Below are 19,371 nucleotides of genomic sequence, written 5' to 3'. Positions count from 1 at the left end.
GATGATTTGGACCCAGTGTATTAATTACTGCACATTTTAATCAACGTGCCCATTACCGTGTTCTCTATATTAATGTGGCCTCTAGGCATGTACTTTCTCCATCTCCGCTAGTACATTCTGAGACCCAAAGAGCAGCTGCAGCAGACTTACAGATTATATCTTTTAGCAAGGCTTGTATTTCTAACATTCACAAGTTTCCCAGTCATCTGTAACCTCCTACCCAATTCTTAATGTACCAAGTACCTCTGTTACACTACTCAGTAGGCTCCTTCTCCCAGCAAAGATTTGCCCCCCTCTCCAGATGGCATCATATTTACACCTGAGCTAAACGACATGGAAGCCCTGCATTAAGGTTAAGACTTACTGCCCACCTCTCCAATGGTTAACTGAGCTCTTACACAACTGACCAAACATAGAAGAGATAATAGGTTCCCCTCACAATATGGTCATAAAAATGCAATTTAAACTCACAAAACACCTTCCTGAGCGCTTAAAATTGGAAGGGCTTGACTGTTTCCCCTTTTGTATATTTCTTCACCAGGGCATGTGTGTCTCCTTTCAGAACAGCCACCCAGCCCTCCAGGGAGGCATCACAATGCCATCCTTCTTTGAATTGCTTCATGAAGTTTATTCCTTCTCATGTGTGTTCCATTACTGGATTGATTTTACTCATTCCATTTTAAGGGTAGATTAAATTGTTTAGATTAACATTCAGCTAGTGGCTTGAAGGCCATGCTGACCTCTAACTGCACCACTGATGAGTGCAGGCAAATTACCCGCAGGGAGATTCTCTGGGAATGCCTATTTGTCTTCGACAGCAAATGCTGCAGCACTAAGCCCGCTAAAACTTGTTATTGATGAGCTATAGAGTCTCCTTTCCAGCTGCTGGTGACCCCAGGCCATCAGGTCTGAACTGTGTGTTCTATGCTCGGATTGCTTTTAATTAAAGCCAGGAGAGGACAATCCTCCCTTGGAATTTAGTTTAAGGCTTCCAGCACTAGGAAGAGTTCTGCCCAACCCCAGCCTACCCTTATGAGCAGCAGTCACTTGTTGATACACTTAACGTCAGTGGCCATTGCTTTGGACAACGGATGTCTGTTAAACACTCGCACCTTCCCCTTTCCCAGGGAGAGGGACGAGAGGTAGGTCCTAGCAGATAGCAGCGCCAAAGGGGGCATGTCACATCACGTCCCTTCTCGTCCTCAAAAGAAGATCAGCCCTCACAATAACGCACACGCGCTATAGGACCCATCTGCAGGAGGCAGAAGTGCTCTGCTGATGAATGGGAGGGAACTATCTCCCAAAAAGCAAGAGCACCCTACAAAGAGATTGCACCCATGCTTCCTCCATAAGTCCAGGTGCCCTTTTGACCCTTTCATTTCTCCAAGTCACCCAGACTTATTTACACTTGGGCTTTTGTTCTCTCCCTGATTCATTCTCTTCCCCAGGTCAGAACCGCATTGTTTGCACTGAGACATCGCACTACCTCTGTAGTTCTTTTAGCCAACTCCTCCACATCTTTCTGTGGCTCCTCAGGTGAAGCAGTCATGACTGGCCTCCAACACTCTCCTTTCATCCTTGGAGGCTGGCACAGATATCTCCATCGAGGAAAGAAGGGGCTTACATAGCAGATCATAGGATCGGCCGGACCAGACCATACTACTGGCCCATCTACTCCAATATTGGATCTCTCTCATGGCAGCCAGCACCAGATGATTCAGAGGAAAGTGCAAGAAATCCCATAGTAAAAGGGCCTCCCAGTGGGGGAAGTTTCTTGCTAAACATCTTCAGTTTGCAAGTGGCTTAAGCTCTGAGGGCAGATGCATCAGAGCTACCTCGGCCTCAGCCCTGAGAAGACAAGTCTGGCAGGAGGACATAGGTCTACAATTTGAGTCTTGCTCCTTCTTAGGGTCCCTGCATGTGGAAATGATTTATCTGGAAGCAATGAATCACATTAAGAATCCTGGCATTGCCCTTCTTGTCAGATACGGCACAGAAGTACCGATGCATGACCTGTACAGGCAGTGCCTTGCTCTGTCTTGTGGTGACCTCAGAACAGCAGCACAAGCCCTTGTGATCACAAGCCTCTGTTTTCATGATTTGGAGGGGAGTGGGGGAGGGGGAGAGGAAGGGGACATTTCATGCAGTTCCCACTGAATGTCCTACAGCAGTAAAGAGGTTAAGTGCAGATTTCTGTTCTGGGAAGTGAGTTCAAGGCACCTAACGCTGAGTCAATGTACACCGTCCAGGAAAGCTCTCCTACTGTTTAGTCCAATGCTCCCTGGATGCACAATGGCCACAGACCAACCCCATTAGAGTTTCCACAGAGACCAATCTTTAGTTAGTGAGCACTGACCTGCTACCAGGAGCAGAGCTGGTACAGCGGGTTACTGCAGAAGTCTCACCTCTGAGGACCATGACAAAGGGGAATGAATTGAATGGTCTCAGCTTAGCCCCCAAGGAACACTTCTCCACAAACCAAAGGCACCAGAGCATTTGGCACAATGGGCAGGTTTCTAAGAGGCGGAGGATGGAACGGCAGGGGTGCTGCAGCTCAGGATGACGTGCATGAGCAGAACTGTCCGAGGGGCTCTCTGGATTGAGATAGCACCAGGTGTTGCAGGTACAGAGTAGCTGTGTTTGCATAACTGCAGAAAAGACACTGACATTCTACTTCCATGGTGCAGTGTTGCCAGTCTATCACTTCGATGAGCACTAAATTCACTGGTGAGATAAGCCTCGTTCGGTGGTTATGCGTCATTAGCTACCCCTCGCATTAGCACCACCCACGCTAATCTATCATTTCTGTGGTATTAACACGATGACCTGCTCTGTCAGTTTGATTCTTCACGACATGATCTCGATCACTATGGAATTCACCAGTCCTTTTGACTGCTGACATTAATAGGGTAAGAGCCTGTCCCCTGTACATTACATCTTGCAGAAAACTGATTTCAGCATCTTTCTCTGAAGAAAAGCTGCAGGTGGTCACGGCTTCATCCAGTGACCCCAAACAGAGGCAGCAGAGACAATGTATTAAGGTGACAACAAAAGCCCACAACTGCAGGCAGCAACTGCTAGATGAGGACGGGGGGGGGGGGGAAGAAGGGAGGAGGAGGAGGAGACCTGAACAGCGGGCTATGCGATGGGAGGTACTCCCCACGCTGATTGGGAGAGAGCAGAATTCGGCCAGGTGGGCCCAGCCAGCCGATTAAGCAGCAAATGAGGGTGATATAAGCTGTGTGGAGAGAGCTTATTAGGAGGTAGCTCACCCGTGAAGGAAGAAGAGGGGCCTGTATAAAGCCCAGGAGTTCAGAGCAGAAAGGGGCTGGAAAAGTCTGTAGTCACTCCCTGGGAGAAGAGAGGAGTGTCTGGGGGTGGTAGAGACAGTCACTCCCAAGGAGGGAGCTGAGAGGCTGGCAAACCTGGGCAGGGAGTGCTACACGGTAAGGCCAGGTCTCAGGGAAAAGCAGTAAGGTCTAGAAGGGAGCAGACCTTAGCTCCCAACTAGAGGGTCCCTGAGCCAGATCCTGGAGTAGAGGGTGGGCCCAGGCTCCCCTGCCAGTCAGTGAGGACATGGCACCCTGGGGCACAGAGGGGGAAGACTGCTTAGGACCGAGGAAGTGGCAATGAAGCAGTAAATGGGAACACTGCTCAAGATTGCTGAAGAATGACTGATACCCAGGAAGGGGAAAACACCTGGCCAGATGGCCAAGTCACAAAGAGGCAGCAGCAGCTCATGGAGCGAGAGAGGGGCTGCAGCCAGACTGAGAAGGATGCAGAGATGGTGTGCAACCACGGGAAGGGACGTCGACCTCGCAAAGCCAATCCCCAGAAATGCTAGAAGAGGGCGCCACCCTACCGCTGAGTTGAGCACCCTGTCACAAGCTAGAGGTCAGCACCACCAAAAGCTCCTATGACAGGTACCCTGTCATTTCCCACTCCCAGTGATAGGGGCACAGGGAAAGGTGGGGACAATACAGAGCTGAGCTGAAAACAGAAATGTGTGTCAATAAGAGGCAAAAGTCCTGAATAATCTTTAAACAATTTAACAGGCTAGATCAGAGCCTATTGGCACATATCTGTCCCGCCCAACTTGGAGCTAGAGATTCCCACTGAAATGGAAACAGTCTTATTGTCTGGATGGTGAGTCAAATGTGAATGTTTTTCTCCTTTACAACATCTAATCATAACACCGGGCATAGTTACCTTTCAGGAGCTGTGGGTGTTTGGTATGAACCAGGTTGGTGAGGTCCCCACCATCATCTAAAATCATGTTCAACGGCTGCCCATCCTTGAAATAGAGGGTCTGCTCAATGCACCACAAGTATTCCTCGTCGGTCTCCCCTTTCCAGGCAAACACTACACCGCAATAAACAGAAGGCGTAATTAGTCGGGTCTCTTTCACAAGCATGTGTGTCCATACTAGAGTGTATAAATCAGATCTCCATCAGCAGCACTCAGTACCAGAGCCAAATGGTACGGGTTGCCCTACTAGTCAGGAGCAATCCAGCCTGGAGGCAGTGATAAGAAATTACTGTGTTTGCAGCTGAAAACGGAAGCATCTCTTAGAGCGAGCAGGATAGAACTAGCTTTGCCTCAGGTTCCAGGCCACAAAATTATGGGACCTTGGCTAGAGCTTGCCAGACACTACTTAGCAAAAGCAAATATGACAGAAAAACAAAGCTGTACAGACACTCGACCATTCCCCACCTTCTCCCAATTTCAGAGCCACTAACAGCTCCCGCTCCTTCCCAGGCATTTGTGCACTTGGCATCATGCCTCACTAGGCACCCCAGGCATTCAGCTATTGCAGAGACGCATCCAGTAATGTTTACGTCTCCTGCCACAGGACATGTAATACATTGCAAACTCATGCGCTCTTCTTTGTTCAGTACAGGCAGGCAAGTCCATCTCGCTACCACTCCTTCCGCAGATGCACTCTGCGAAGCCACATGTGAGGTGCCATGTATCTATACACCTTGGGGTCAGGGAGGTTCAATACGCAAAGCACAACTAGAAAACCCGAAGGGGGACTTGAACCCACAAAGAAAGAAAATTCAAGGCAGAAGCTGAGCAGTGAGGCCAGCACCCCATCCTTAACTCGCTCTCTGGCAATGGGATTCAACTTCCCGAGATGAAACTGGAGGAGGAGGGGCCATTTCAACCTTGGAGACTCTGACCATGGCATGAGTGACATCACATGCCAGAAAACCGGACCATGCCTCCTGATTGGTGTGCCTCACAAATTAAGAGAAGGACTAGACAGTTTTAAATTGCCACAAACAAACAAAAAAATCCTATCTGAGAAGCCTAACCCCAAATGGCCCATGGGAGTTTCATGGTAACAGGCATTACAGCAGGAATGAAAGAGAATCCCTTCACAAAGGGAGGTAGAAAATGGATTTGACCATTATTACAGCCTGGTCTCATGTCACGGAACTACTGGCATGCACAGCCATGAGATTGTACAATTTTTGGCTGACTAACTCCAGAATTCTGTGACTTCCCTGTCACACACGAGAATGCCACTATTACGAAAAACACAAATGTTTGAGAAGGACAGTCAAACTGCTTTTGTTTAGTTCATTTCTCAGGCCTGGTCTCCACTACAGACCTGTATCGGCATAACTATGTCGCTCAGGGGTTGAAAAATCCACATTCCCGAGCAATGTAGTTATACTAACCTAACCCCCTGTGTAGACAGCACTATGTCAGTGGGAGAGCTTCTCGGGGAGGTGGGTTAACTACACCAATGGAAGAGCTCTCTCCCATCAGCTTAGTCTCTTCATTAAAAACACTTCAGTGGCAGTGCAGCTGTGCCGATGCAGTGTTTTAAGTGTAGACTCGCCCTCGTTCTCAGTTTGGGGATTTAAATCTGGCCTTAAACATCATTTCCCCTGGGGACAAAGCAACCATAAGGGCCATAAGATCAAATGTCCCCTGCAAGTTTTCAGCAAGCCTTTGCTGCAAGGTGCCAACATATTCAGAGGATCTGAAAGACTTTACAAAGGTGAATATCACCCCCGCTTTAGAGATAGGAAACAGGCACAGAGCACTTACGTGACTGGTCTTACATACTGCAGCAAGTCATTGGTGGAGCTGGGAAGAGAACCCAGTAATCCTGCTTCCCACTGCTCTGCTCTAGCCACTAGAAAATGCTGCTCTGTTTGATCAACAGCACTGGCTGCATTGCCCTTTTCATCACCACCATGGTCTGTGTGAAGAGCTGCTGATAAATCACATTTCTGAAAAACACTGAACCGAAACGATTCTGCTTATATGGCACTTTCTCTTTTAATATTTTACTACTAAAGGCAGTTGCATAAGTATAGGCTCCACGTTCCTCAAGAGCTCAGGTCCTATTTCTTCTCCTCCTTAGCAAAGCCTTCATCAGCTGTCTGTGAGACACAGTCACTTCAACAAGAACCTACTGTGACCTCAACCAATTAGGTTCACAGGTAGGAAATAAGCATCAGGTATGGATGAATATTTAATGAGTGTCTTTCTTGTGTCATTGTTGGAGAAGAAACAGAGGCAGCCACTCCCAACAGATCATTCAGTTTCCCACTGGACACCTGCACTAGGGTGGAGGACAATCCAACAGGCCAGGGTGGGAAATAATTTTCGCAGGGGGGCCACTCCGCTAATTTTGGTAAGTCGTCACAGGCCACACATTTCTATTATATTAATGGAGGGGGTGCAAAACGCCTGAGATTGTAGCATCAACCGCTGCTCTTCCACAAAAGAAGAAAAGTTACTTAAAGCAGGGACAACTCCAAAGCCTGATAAGCCTTGGTCACACTAAGGCGTCTTCAGACCACGTTTATATTGATACCAGAGCTTTCAGCTTCTATCACCTTCCAACCTACGGCAGCATCAAAACAACAGAGTTTAGCTGCTAAAGAGCTTTGGGGATGGTAGTCTACAACACTGCAGGCACATCTCAAATGCTGCCATTGCAGCCAACCGGAAAGACCACTTCATTGAATATTTTGGGACCAGCATGTTCCCTTTAGCCAGTTAGCCCTGGGTCTGCTGTAAACACCATATGCAGCCTTCATTTTTATCATCTCTGACAGTTTAATCACCTTAGGGTTTGTCTACACTGCAGCTGGGAGTGAGCCTCCCAGCCTGGATAGACAGGCTCACCTGAGCGCCGCTTGAGCTAGCACTAGTGTGTGGATGTTGCAGCTCTGGGTGGGCTTCAGAGCCTGACCTGCTGTCTGAGCCACAACGTCCATGCTGCTATTTTTAGTGCACTTGCTTCAGCTGAGCTACTGGAGGTCGTCTACCCAAGCTTGCTCTCAGCTGCGGTATAGACAGCCTTAGTGAACAGAATTAAGAAAGCTGCTAACCTAGATCCTTGAGCTTGTATTGCAGCAGCAGTCATTCCCAAGGTACATGGATTGCTGTCAGACACAACCCAGCTTGGATTAAACTCCCTGTGGTGTAACAGACACTGCTTCAAAGGGTTATTTCTATCCTGGAATTTATTCTTAGAGCTTGATTTGCACATACTTTGATTAGCTAAAACAGGCAGCCTAAACCACTTAGAGTCAAATGAGACCACAGAGGACTTACCAGGAATACCGGCTTTAGCAATGGCAGCAGCAGCATGGTCCTGAGTGGAGAAAATGTTGCAGCTTGACCACTGTACCTGGAACATAACCCAAGAGTAGTTTTACTTGTTGAGCAAACTCCCTAAACAGGCAAAATAAAAGCAGTCTTTGTTCTAGTTCTAGGCGCTAAATGAAGAGGAGCTGGGAGCAGGGAGGAGAGTAAGTCAGCCCAAATTCCTGCCTCGTTCAGAACATCTGCAGAGGTTACTGGAGAGACTAGGCAACTAACTAGGACCACTAGAAAAATCACTCAGGGTAGGAGAGCCAGGCTGTTTTAAGGTAGGTTCCTTTTCTCAGTGATCAAAACCCACAATGCATCACATGATCAAACCTCACTAAATGTGAAAGATTCCGTTGGGGACACATTCCACTGCATATACTAAGTTTAGATAGGGCCCTACCAAATTCACAGAGGTGAAAAATGCATCACGGATAGCAAAACTGGCCTTCCCCGTGAAATCTGAACTTTTGTGTACTTTTACCCTATACTATGCTACAGGGTGAAAGTATACAGAAGTACAGTGTTTCTCAAACTGGGGGTCCTCACCCAAAAGGGACTGCAAGGCTACTGTGGGGGGGGGGGGGGAAGGAGAGTCATGGTATTGCCACCCTTACTTCTGCACGGCCTTCAGAGCTGGGCAGCTGGAGAGTGGCAGCTGCTGGCTGGACGCCCAGCTCTCGGAAGGCAGTGCCACCACCAACAGCAATGCAGAAGTAAGGGTGGCATGGTATGGTGTATTGCCACCCTTACTTCTGTGTTGCTGCTGGGGGCAGTGCTGTTTTCAGAGCTGCGCGTCCGGACAGCTGCTCTCCAGCCACCTAGCTATGAAGGCAGCGCAGAAGCAAGGGTGGCAATACTGCGACCCCCCCTCTTTGGTCGGGACTCCCAGTTTGAGAAATGCTGACGTAAGGGCTTTACATGTTTATATTTTGCTGTTTTTAAATACATATTCTCGCTTTGTTACTACACCGTGAAATTGAAGATTTAAATATCTGAAACCATGAAATTCAAGATTTTTTAAAAAAATTCTATGACCAGGAAATTTACAAAAATGGACCATGAGTTTGGGAGGGACCTAGTTACTGATGTTCACAGAATGCAGAATATGGCAGGGTACTAAAAGTTTAGGTAAAGTACAAAGTGGATACATCTGGAATAGATTTTCAAGGAGCGCCTGTTGTGTTGAGCACAAAACAAGGCACATGCAGAAACTTGGAATAGCCAGAAATGCAGCTGAAATGCTCCGTGCAGTTGAAGAGTTTAAAATGTTGCTGACCCAGCTCTTCTCTGTGCTTTTCCTGCTGGCCTAACTGCTTTCCACACACAAATCTCGTAACTAGGTTCAGGCACCTAGAAGGGTACCATAACGTAGCGGGGTTGCACTGAACAGAGTGTTTGTGTGCTTATTTTAATGCACCAACCTATTCTAGAATCTCTTTTGCATAATGGAGACACAGAAGCTATTGCTGAAAGGGCTGTTTGCTTGTATTCTTACTGCCCTTCCTAACAAGCACAGTGGTGGGTTTCTGCATGCTTATTCAAACTAATTAGCTCATTAAGGGAAGCAATCCTTCAATTCTTACACAGGTAGTCCCATTAAAGTCACTGGAATGACCCATGCAAGTAAAGGCTGCAGTATCAACCCTTAAGTGTCTCCATATGTGTGCCTACACAGCAGCTATCTGCCCCTGAACACAAGCACTCAGATGCACATATGTAGGTGGTATGTATGCACCACTTTTATGCACGTAATTGGAAGCATCTTGGAAAATTTGGCTCATTTTCTTTCATCAAAGAGTCAGTTCACCCAGCCTCCTCCTCAGTGCTTTTCTCTGAACTCACTCCAAATTTGTCAACATCTTCCTGGTACTGAGGGACCCACGACCCAAGCATGATATTCCAGGTGTCTCCAGTGGGTATGTTAACACGGAGAAAAACTCTTACAAATAGTCTACAGGTCACTTTACAATTATGCACCCTTTGCAACCTGGAAAAAAAAAAATCACAACACACTTCTCTGTTGGAGGTACTTGTATGGTCCCTGTTACCATGGCATCAGCTGCTCAGAATCGAGGATGTATCCTCAACACCCCATTGATGGAAGGGGAAGTGCTCTTATCTCCATTTTACAGATGAGGAAACTGAAGCACACAGAAAGCAAGTGACCTGCTCAAGGTCAAACACAGAATTCAACCTAGGCTTCCAGAATCCCAGCCTAGCAGTGTAAACACTGGACTCGCCTTTCCTCCCCAACACTGTTGTGCTCAGTTTGAAAGCCAGAGGTTGCACTCAGATGGATTCAGAAACTTGTTTTGCTGATCTTCAAGCGACATGGACTAGTTGTTAATGCAGATTCATCTGCTTTGGAGGCAGCCACTTGAGGTTCTGATAACAGTGCTGGGTGTTGTGGCTCAGGACCCTGATCTGACAGCGGCCTTTGGCCTCACTCCCCATGGTGGGGACATGATTGCTCTCATATCAGAATGGGTTACTGCCACCACGAGCACCTCCTCCTGGCTGAAATGGGCACTGGCATTAGGATTCTAGAGGAGAAAGGCAATCCTTCTGAAGGGAAACAGAAGATGCACCTCATCTGTTTGCAAATAGCAGCGTAGTCTCTTCAGAAGGGACTGCAACTGTTTGCTAAGATTCTCTGGTGTATTTACATAAAACAAAACCAATATTCATGCCACCATGTTACCTAAAGGTACATTGAAGAGGAAACAAGAGATATTACTTTACCTCAGCACCCAGAGCCACCAGAGTATCTATCAGAACTGCGGTCTGCACAGTCATGTGAAGGCAGCCTGCGATACGCGCTCCTTTCAGTGGCTTCGATGCTGCGTACATCTCCCGCATCTTCATCAGCCCTGGCATCTCATTCTCCGCAATCTCGATGGCCTTGCGACCCCATTCTGCTAGGCTGATGTCAGCTGCAACAGAGGGATGACAGGTGGTTGGGTTGGGGCTCGAATGCATGAAGCCACAGTATCCACTCACTTGCAGGTTGACATTGGCTGCAACTGCTATGGAGCCATCAAGTGGGACATGAAGTAGCAGCTGAGAGAGAGGAGGGCCCCCCCCCCTTCAGCTCAAGTCTTTGCATAGTGTTGTGTAGGTCTTTATGCAACAAAGCCTCTTCAGCGAAGTTTTACAACCCACACTTTCAAATGTACTTAAAGCCAAGCACTTAAGGCCCTTATCTATGCATGTAAATTTGAAGCGACCCAATTTTCATTACCAACCCTTTTCACTTACAAGCTTGCCTGTAAGCACTTGCATTCACAAATTTCAGCCTACATGTCTAAAACTGCGTGCGCAGATTTATTTTCAGAGCATAAAGACGTGTGTGTGTGTGTGTGTGTGTGTGTGTGTGTGTGTGTGTGTGTGTGTGTGAGTGTGTGTGTGTGAGAGAGAATACTTCATGCACGAGGCCTAATGAGTTGAAAAGGGCCCAGTTCCATATCCCTGGCGGCTGTTATGAACAACTTCCCCATTCAAGAAAAATAAGAAGAAGATCAAGCCTAGGCAGGATTACTAGACCCTTTGATTCAAAAGGATCATTTTTCCAAGTCCTACAAAGAAAAAAAAAAATGAGTAATTTACTCAACTGTGCAAAGAAATTTTACACTAGAGAGAACTCAGAAGTTGGGGCCATGAGTTCTTCTGCCCTAAATCCACGGGGTAGAGAACAGGGCTCAAAAAAAGAGAGCTCTGGTGCCAATCTTGCCTATGGAGGCAATTCTCACCAGAACAAAATCACTTCAACGGGTTATTCCTATGTGCCTTGCATTGTTGGTCTATACAGAGTGTCGCCTGCCACCTTGTTATCCAGTTACCTGGCTTTGTCAGGCTCTCAAGGAGCTCTTCACAACACTCCTTAGTTTTAAGTCTTGATTAACTTAAAGAATTTTGTGTCATCAGCAACTTGCCACTTCTCTTCCTCCTTCGGTTAGTTAATATACACAGATTCCTAGATTAAGGCCAGAAGGAATCATCGTGATCATCTAATCCAGAGGTTCTCTCAACAAATTTTTTAATGGCCTCAGAGTCCCAACTTAACTTTGTTTTTCCTAAATAAATATGCACATATACACATCCAAATAATTGTAATTTATTTATGTAGGGTAGTTTTTTTGCAGATTCAATAATAAAAATAAAGCTGTGAAAAGTGATATTTGTTTGTTAATGTCACTTTTCACAGCACATAGTAGCTAGCTGAGAGGCTGTGGTAAGTGATACAGTACATGTATGTTTGTTAATATCACTTATCACAGCCTCCAAGCTAGCTACTAACTGTGCTGTGAAAAGTGATACTTTCATGTTCCTTAATATCATTTTTCTCAGCAAGCCCCAGGATAAATTAAACCCTGGATATGGGGGGGGGGGGCCAGCAGGGGCCAGAGGTGATGGATGTGGGGCCTTGGGAAGGCAGCAGGGGCCAGCACCTGCTACCGCATGGCTGGTGTCAGGGGGCCACATGGCTGGGGTCAACGCCTGCTACAGCGTGCTCAGAGCCCAAGGCCAGAGTCAGGCGGCTGGGGCCAGAGGTCAGCACCGGAGGCCAGCTCCTGCCACTGGAGCTTGGTATTGGAGCCAGGGGCCAGCGCCCGCCGCCACATAGCTTGAGCCAGGAGTCTGCGCCCAAACCCCCTCGGCCAGACTCCTGAAGTCCCTGCACTGGAGCCTGCTGCCAAACCACCCCAGGGGTGAAGCCCGAGCCCCACTGTCCACTTCACCCAAGGTGGGTCAAGAACTCACCTTGCTCCTGCAGCGTTGTGCCCCACCCAGGAGCAACAGGGAGGGAGGAGGAGAAGCCGATGTTCTCCCTCCCTCCCCTCACCGCCCCCCATCACAGCCCGGGAAGCTGTCACGGCCACATCTGAGAAACGCTAACTACTCTGACTTCTTGTATTAACACAGGCCAGAGAGCATTTTACCCAATAATTCCTGAATTAAGTCCATAACTTCTATTTGTGCTAAAGCCTACACTGTATGTTGTGGGCCTCTGACCGTGGCCATTACTGACTGCTTGGGAGTGGGGAAACGCCAGGGGGGATTAATCCCAGGAGATTAATGACAGTTGAGGGCCTGTTTTATGGGGACTCTGACCAGACAGTAAGAGCTCAAGGGAGATTTCTGAACAAGTGTGACAGCATTTTGGGCTGTATAAGTAGGGGCATTGCCAGCAGATCAAGGGACGTGATCATTCCCCTCTATTCAACATTGGTGAGGCCTCATCTGGAGTACTGTGTCCAGTTTTGGCCCCCACACTACACGAAGGATGTGGAAAAATTGGAAAGAGTCCAGCGGAGGGCAACAAAAATGATTAGGGGGCTGGAGCACATGACTTATGAGGAGAGGCTGAAGGAACTGGGATTGTTTAGTCTGCAGAAGAGAAGAATGAGGGGGGATTTGATAGCTGCTTTCAACTACCTGAAAGGGGGTTCCAAAGAGGCTGGATCTAGACTGTTCTCAGTGGTACCTGATGACAGAACAAGGAGTAATGGTCTCAAGTTGCAGTGGGGGCGGTTTAGGTTGGATATTAGGGAAAACTTTTTCACTAGGAGGGTGGTGAAGTACTGGAATGGGTTACCTAGAGAGGTGGTGGAATCTCCTTCCTTAGAGGTTTTTAAGGTCAGGCTTTAGTTGGGGTTGGTCCTGCTTTGAGCAGGGGGTTGGACCAGACGACCTCCTGAGGTCCCTTCCAACCCTGATATTCTATGATTCTATGATCCAACCTGATTTTAAAATTGCCAGTGATGGAAAGTTTGCCACATCCTTTGGTAAATTGTTCCAATGGTTAATTACTTACTGTTAAAAATTTACACCTTATTTCCAGTCTCGATTTATCTAGCTTGAAATTCCAGCCATTGGATCATGTTATACCAGAGGCTTTCAACCTGTGGTCCATCGACCGCTGGGGGTCCGCAGGATGTCTAAGGGGTCCACAAAAGGTTGTCATTACCACAAAACTGTGGTTTTCAACCTGTGCTCCATGGACCCTGAGGACTATTTATAAGATTTACAGAAGGACCCGTGCCTCCATTCTAAATTTTTTAGGGGTCTGCAAATGAAAAATTTGAAAACTACTGTTATACCTTTGTCTATGATGAAGAGCCCGTTATTAAACATTTGCTCCCCAGGTAGCTACTTACACAGACTCATTAACTTTCTATTTGTTAATCTAAACAGAATCCTAGGACTGGAAGGGACCTCACGAGGTCATCTAGTCCAGTTCCTTGCACTTATGGCAGGACTAAGTATTATCTAGATCAGTAGTCTCCAACCTTTTTATGCCCAAGATCACTTTGACCCTAAGGGTCCTTCCCCGAGGCCCCTTCCCCGAGGCCCCACTGCTTCCCCAAAGCCCTACCCCGCTCACTCCATCCCCTCGTCACTCACTCGCCCCCACTCTCACTCACTTTCACCAGGCTGAAGTAGGGGGTTGGGGTTCAGGAGGGGGTGCAGGCTCCTGGCTGGGGCCAAGGGGTTCGCAGTGTGGGATGGGGCTCTGAGCTGAGTGTGGGGCAGGGGGTTGGGGTACAGGAGGGTGTGAGGGGTGCAAGCTCTAGGAGGGAGTTTGGGTGCAGGAGGGGGCTCTGGGCTGGGCCAGAATGTTGGGGTGCAGGAGGGGGTTCAGGGTGCTGGCTCAGTGAGGGGGGTCAGGGCTGGGGCAGGGGTTTCAGTGCAGGAGTGAGTACAGGGTGCTGGCTCTGGGAGGAGGGTCAGGGCTGGGATTTCAGGTACTAGAGAGGGTTCAAGGTGCAGAAGGGGGAATGGGGGGCACATGGCTCCGCACACTGCCCCTCTCCGCAAGCACCTCCTCCGCAGCTCTCCCTGCCAATGGGAGCTGCAGGGGCGATGCTTGCAGGCAGGAGCAACACATGGAGGGAGACCATTGCCCCTCCACCCCAGGCCCGGGCTGGCTGCTTCTGGGAGTGGCATGGGGATGGGGTAGGCGGGGCCTCTGCCTTAGTGGCAGCCACACAGCACCACTGGAGATCACGATCGACTGGGAGATCCTCTAGGATCAACCAGTCGATCACGATCAACCAGTTGGTGACCACTTATCTAGATCATCCCTGACAGGTGTTTGTCTAACCCGCTCTGAAAAATCTCCAATGATGGAGATTCCACAACCTCCTTGGGGCACTTGCTTCCTAACTGTCAGGGTGGTTAAGCACTGGAATATTTTCCTAATGTCCAACCTAAACCTCTCTTGCTGCAATTTAAGCCAATTGCTTCATGTAGTGTCCTCAGAGGTTAAGGAGAACAATTTTTCTCCCTCCTCGTTGTAAATCTTTTATGTACCTGAAAACTGTTATGATGTCCCCTCTCTGTCTTCTCTTTTCCAGACTAAAGAAACCCAGTTTTTTTCAATCTTCCCTCACAGGTCATGTTTTCCAGACCTTTAATCATTTTTGTTGCTCTTCTCTGGACTTTTTCCAAGTTGTCCACATCTTTCCTGAAAAGTGGTGCCCAGAACTGGACACAACATTCCAGCTGAGGCCGTATCAGACCAGATATGGGTGGAAGATTTACTTCTTGTGTCTTGTTTACATCCCAGAATGATGTTGCAAAAAACGCAAACAGCATTACACCGTTGACTCATATATAGCTTGTGGTCCACTATGACTCCCAGATCCCTTTCCGCAGTACTCCTTCGTAGGCAGTCATTATCCATTTTGTATGTATGCAACTGATTACTCTACTGAGAAAGGAAAACTCTGCATTTGTCCTTATTGAATTTCATCCTGTTTACTTCAGACCATTTCTCCAGTTTGTCCAGATCATTTTGAACGTTAATCCTAGCCTCTAGAGCAGGGATGGGCAAACTTTTTGGCCTGAGGACCATATCTGAATATAGAAATTGTATGGAGGGCCATGAATGCTCACAAAATTGGGGTTGTGATGTGGGAGAGGGTGAGGGCTCCAGCTGGGGGTGCAGGCTCTGGGGTGGGGCTGGAGGTGCAGGAGGGTGCTCTGGGCTGGGATCGAGGGGTTTGGAGGATGGGAGGAGGATCAGGGCTGGGGTAGGGGCAGGGGTGCAGGCTCTGGGTGGCACTTACCTCAAGCAGCTCCTGGAAGCAGCAGCATGTCCCCTCTCCAGCTCCTACATGGAGGCATGGCCAGACGGCTCTGCTGCGCGCTGCCCCATCCACAAGCACCGCCCCTGCAGCTCCCTTTGGCCACCGTTTCCGGACAATGGGAGCTGCAAGGGGGGCACTTGGGGCAGGAGCAGCTTGCAGCATGGAGCCCCTGGGCTGTCCCTACACATAGGAGCCAGAGGGGGGCCATGCCGCTGCTTCTGGGAGCCGCGCAGAGCGACCCCCGACCCTGCTCCCCAGCAGCTCTAGGGCCGGATTAAAATGGCCAGCGGGCCATTGTTTGCCCACCCCTGCTTTAGAGCATTTTTAATCTCTCCCAAATAGATTGAGCTCCTCGAGTCCATGACGGTACAGAATGTGTTCCAGTCCTTTAATCACTCTTGAGGCTCTTCTCTGATTTATCAACATCCTTCTTGAATTGTGGACACCAAAATTGGACACAGTATTTCAGCAACACCAGTGCCAAATAATATACCTCAAGGTACTTAATTATTTTCTCACTCTTCCTGGTATTTATATCATTTCCACTCCTTTGCCTATTTCTAAAAGATGCAAAAGTCAGCACACACCTCTCCTGAGGTGTAGCAACAATTGTTTTAAAAACTTCGATTCCAGTTCATAACGTTACATTCTGTCTTGTTAAAACAGCCCCTTCCTTTTCAACTGTGGGTGCTTTACTTCATGTCCCATCCTACACTGCTGCTGTCTTCCACTCCAGAGTGACTGCTGTGCAAAGGTGATAAAACAGTGTGCTGAATTTATTAAAACCATCTGGCCTCCTTCGGGACGAAAGGCACTTGGGACTTGTAGAGAATCTCATTCTTCACAGAGGAATGCCAAAGCCAGATCATTTCCCTAAGGTTTGGATCCAAGGCAGGGGGTGTCAGACATGGCTCTAACCTTACATGGTGGGATCACAGCTGCTGCCATTCTTCAGTTCCTTCTGAGCTACCACACAACCACCTTCCTCTCCTGCTGATTTCATGCAATTAGCTGTGCTAGAACAATTTGTAGGGTGGGGGGGGGAGGTGCTGAGAGCCATTGAAACAAAGTGTAAACCCTGTATATGATGGAATTGGCCTGCTAAATCCAGGATTGTGAGTTCAATCCTGGAGGGGGCCATTTAGGGAACTGGGGTATAAACCTGTCTGGGGATTGGTCCTGCTTTGAGCAGGGGGTTGGACTAGATGACCGCTTAAGGTCCCTTCCAAACCCTGATATTCTATGATTTTCTATGAAGTCAGGGGGTGCAGCAGCACCCCTAGTTCCAGTATTTCTGCATGTAATTCAGTAAATTATGGGCAAATCTCGCCTATCCCCGCTTTTTTAACCCTCCCCGACCCCAGCTGTCCTGTCCCAGCCTCCCTCATGCAGCAGCCCGCCACAGCTTCCCCAGGAAGCGACCAACACACGCAAAAAGAAACCCTCCAACGTGCCTAGTAAGAGTCAGTCGCCAGTGTGGCCCGCGCGCGGACAGGTGCACCCTGGGAACTGTAGTATTTTCGGGGCCAGCCGGACACCAGGCAGCGCGGGGGAGAACTGCAAGTCCCACGAGCCGCCCGGCGCGGCAGCAGGCACGTGGAGCCTGCTCCGCTGCTCCACGCGGATCGCTCCGGCCACTGCCCGCCCAGGGAGCGCGCGCTCCAGGTCAACAGGCGGGCCGGGGAGCGCTCTAATGTCTGTGCAAAGGCCCCACCCCACACCTGCAGGGGGTCTGGGAGTGTGTGTGCAAAGCAAGGGGCCTCCCTTACCTGCAGGGGCCAACGGGGAGGTGCAAAGCGAGCGGCCCCCTTGAGCCCCAAGGGGCTACTGGGGGGGGTACAGAGTGGAGGGGCTCCCCTAGCTGCAAGGGCGGTGCAAAGCGAGGGGCTTCCCCCGGCTACAAGGGAGGGAGGTGCAAAGCGAGGCGCCGTTTTCAGAGCTAGCGCCACGTTTCCCCCGGATGCAAGGAACTGACACGGGGGCGGGGGACACTGCTCTATCCCTTCCCTTGCCACCGGATCGCCCCTATGCAGCGCGGGGCTCTGCCCGCGGCGGCACCGGTTTTCACGGCCCCGCGGGGCGCGGATCGGGCCTAGCGCAGGCTCAGGGAACCCCCCCACCCCACTTACCGACTTTGTAAGGCAGCTTGTCTGACATGCTGGGGCTCCGGCTTTGCAGACCGCGAGGGCAGGGCCGGGGGGGAGGAACAGGACAGGAGGCGGCGGTGGCGCCAAGACCGGCTTTAAATAGACTCGCCTCCTGCTGCATATGCATGAGGCTGCCGATGCCCATGTAGGGCTGGGGGTGCCCGCCCCGTGGTCAGCCCGCTCAGGTTGTGTAACGGGGGGCGGTGCTGCCGTACACGCGTCAGGTGTCTCATGTAACGGGGGATGGGACTGAAAGTCCCTGACCCCACGATTGAGTGCCATGTTGCCGGACCCTGAAATCACTGGATCTCCACTAGGGTGACCAGATGTCCCAATTTTATAGGGACCGTCCAGATTTGGGGGTCTTTTTCTTATATAGGCTCCTATTACCCCCCACCCCATCCGGATTTTTCACACTTGCTGTCTGGTCACCCTAATCTCCACCCAGATGTATGGGCAGTGATCAAATTATCGGGGGGCCCTTACTAGGTATAGGGGCAGCATCCCTTTCCTCTGGTGGCCCCCTTACTTACCACTACTGTTTACATTAAAGCAACTCACTTGACAGTTAGGACTCGCCCCACACACACTTTCCCCCCATAAGTTCAGCACTGGTGCCAAAATTGGCTCCCCTTGCAGGAGCGGGGCCCTCGGGGAGATAGGAATAAATTAAGCTCCTGCATAAGTGACTACAGGAGCGGGGTCTTATAGCCAGATTTTTAGTTCTAGCTATCTACAGGGCTGGTGCAACCATTTAGGCAACCTAGGCAGTCGCCTAGGACACTGGGATTTGAGGGGGGTGCCATTTTCTTCAGCAGCGACCACGGTGGCCGGATCTTCGGCTGCCCCAGTCGCCGCTGGCATTTAGGCAGAGGGAGCTGGGGCAGGGGAGCGCGGGGGGGGGGCCGCCTGAGGCAAGTAAGGGGAGGGCGGCACGCAGGGGAACTCCCCGCCCCAGCTCATCCCTGCCCCACCTCCTCCCCAAGCACACCGTGGCTGCTTCACTTCTCCCGCCTCCCAGGCTTGTGGCGCCTAAGCTGATTGGCGCAGCAAGCCTGGGAGGAGGGAGAAGTGAAGCAGCACAGGGCCGCCCGGGGGGGGGGCAAAGGGGGCAATTTGCCCCGGGCCCCGGGCTCCACAGGGGCCCTCAAGAGAACAGCTGAGGCTCCCGCCTCCGCCCCTCTCCTGGAGCCCTAGCGCATCAAGCGGCATCCTCAGACAGCGCCGCAGCGTGTCTCCGCCGGGGCCCCTGAGCCCCGCTCAGAGCCGCGTGGTGAGGGGGCAGGGCTGGGAGCTCCGGGCTGAGCTCAGCTGCCTCCGCTCGGCGTGGAGCTCGCAGCCCCGCCCCCTGACCACGTGGCTTTGAGCGGGACGGAGCTCGGGCCCCGCCGGAGACACGCTGCAGCTGTTCAGCGAGGCGCTGAGACTCCGGGTGAGGAGGGAGCCGGGGGTAAGAGGCTGGGGCCGGGGGGGTTGGCTAAAGGGCAGGGAGTCCTGGGGACAGTCAG

At 50.2% G+C, this 19,371-nt stretch overlaps 1 protein-coding gene across 1 annotated transcript in view; it reads right to left on the bottom strand.

Moving 5' to 3' along the window:
• Positions 1-18,001, bottom strand: part of AHCY (adenosylhomocysteinase) — a 53,702-nt gene extending 35,701 nt beyond the window's left edge. Inside the window, exons 1-4 of the mRNA XM_044986027.1 lie at positions 17,846-18,001; positions 10,366-10,556; positions 7,585-7,660; positions 4,210-4,362 (exon numbers count right to left, since the gene is read on the bottom strand). Coding sequence (XP_044841962.1) covers positions 4,210-4,362; positions 7,585-7,660; positions 10,366-10,556; positions 17,846-17,990 — 565 coding nt within the window. The 5' untranslated portion in view covers positions 17,991-18,001. The remainder of the gene's footprint in view (positions 1-4,209; positions 4,363-7,584; positions 7,661-10,365; positions 10,557-17,845) is intronic.
• Positions 18,002-19,371: the final 1,370 nt, after the last annotated feature.

The sequence above is a fragment of the Mauremys mutica genome, chromosome 13, assembly GCF_020497125.1.
Source record: "Mauremys mutica isolate MM-2020 ecotype Southern chromosome 13, ASM2049712v1, whole genome shotgun sequence".
In the NCBI taxonomy this organism is placed as follows: domain Eukaryota; kingdom Metazoa; phylum Chordata; order Testudines; family Geoemydidae; genus Mauremys; species Mauremys mutica.
The sequence above is the reverse complement of the archived record's forward strand: the minus strand, read 5'-3'. Positions and strand labels throughout refer to the sequence as shown.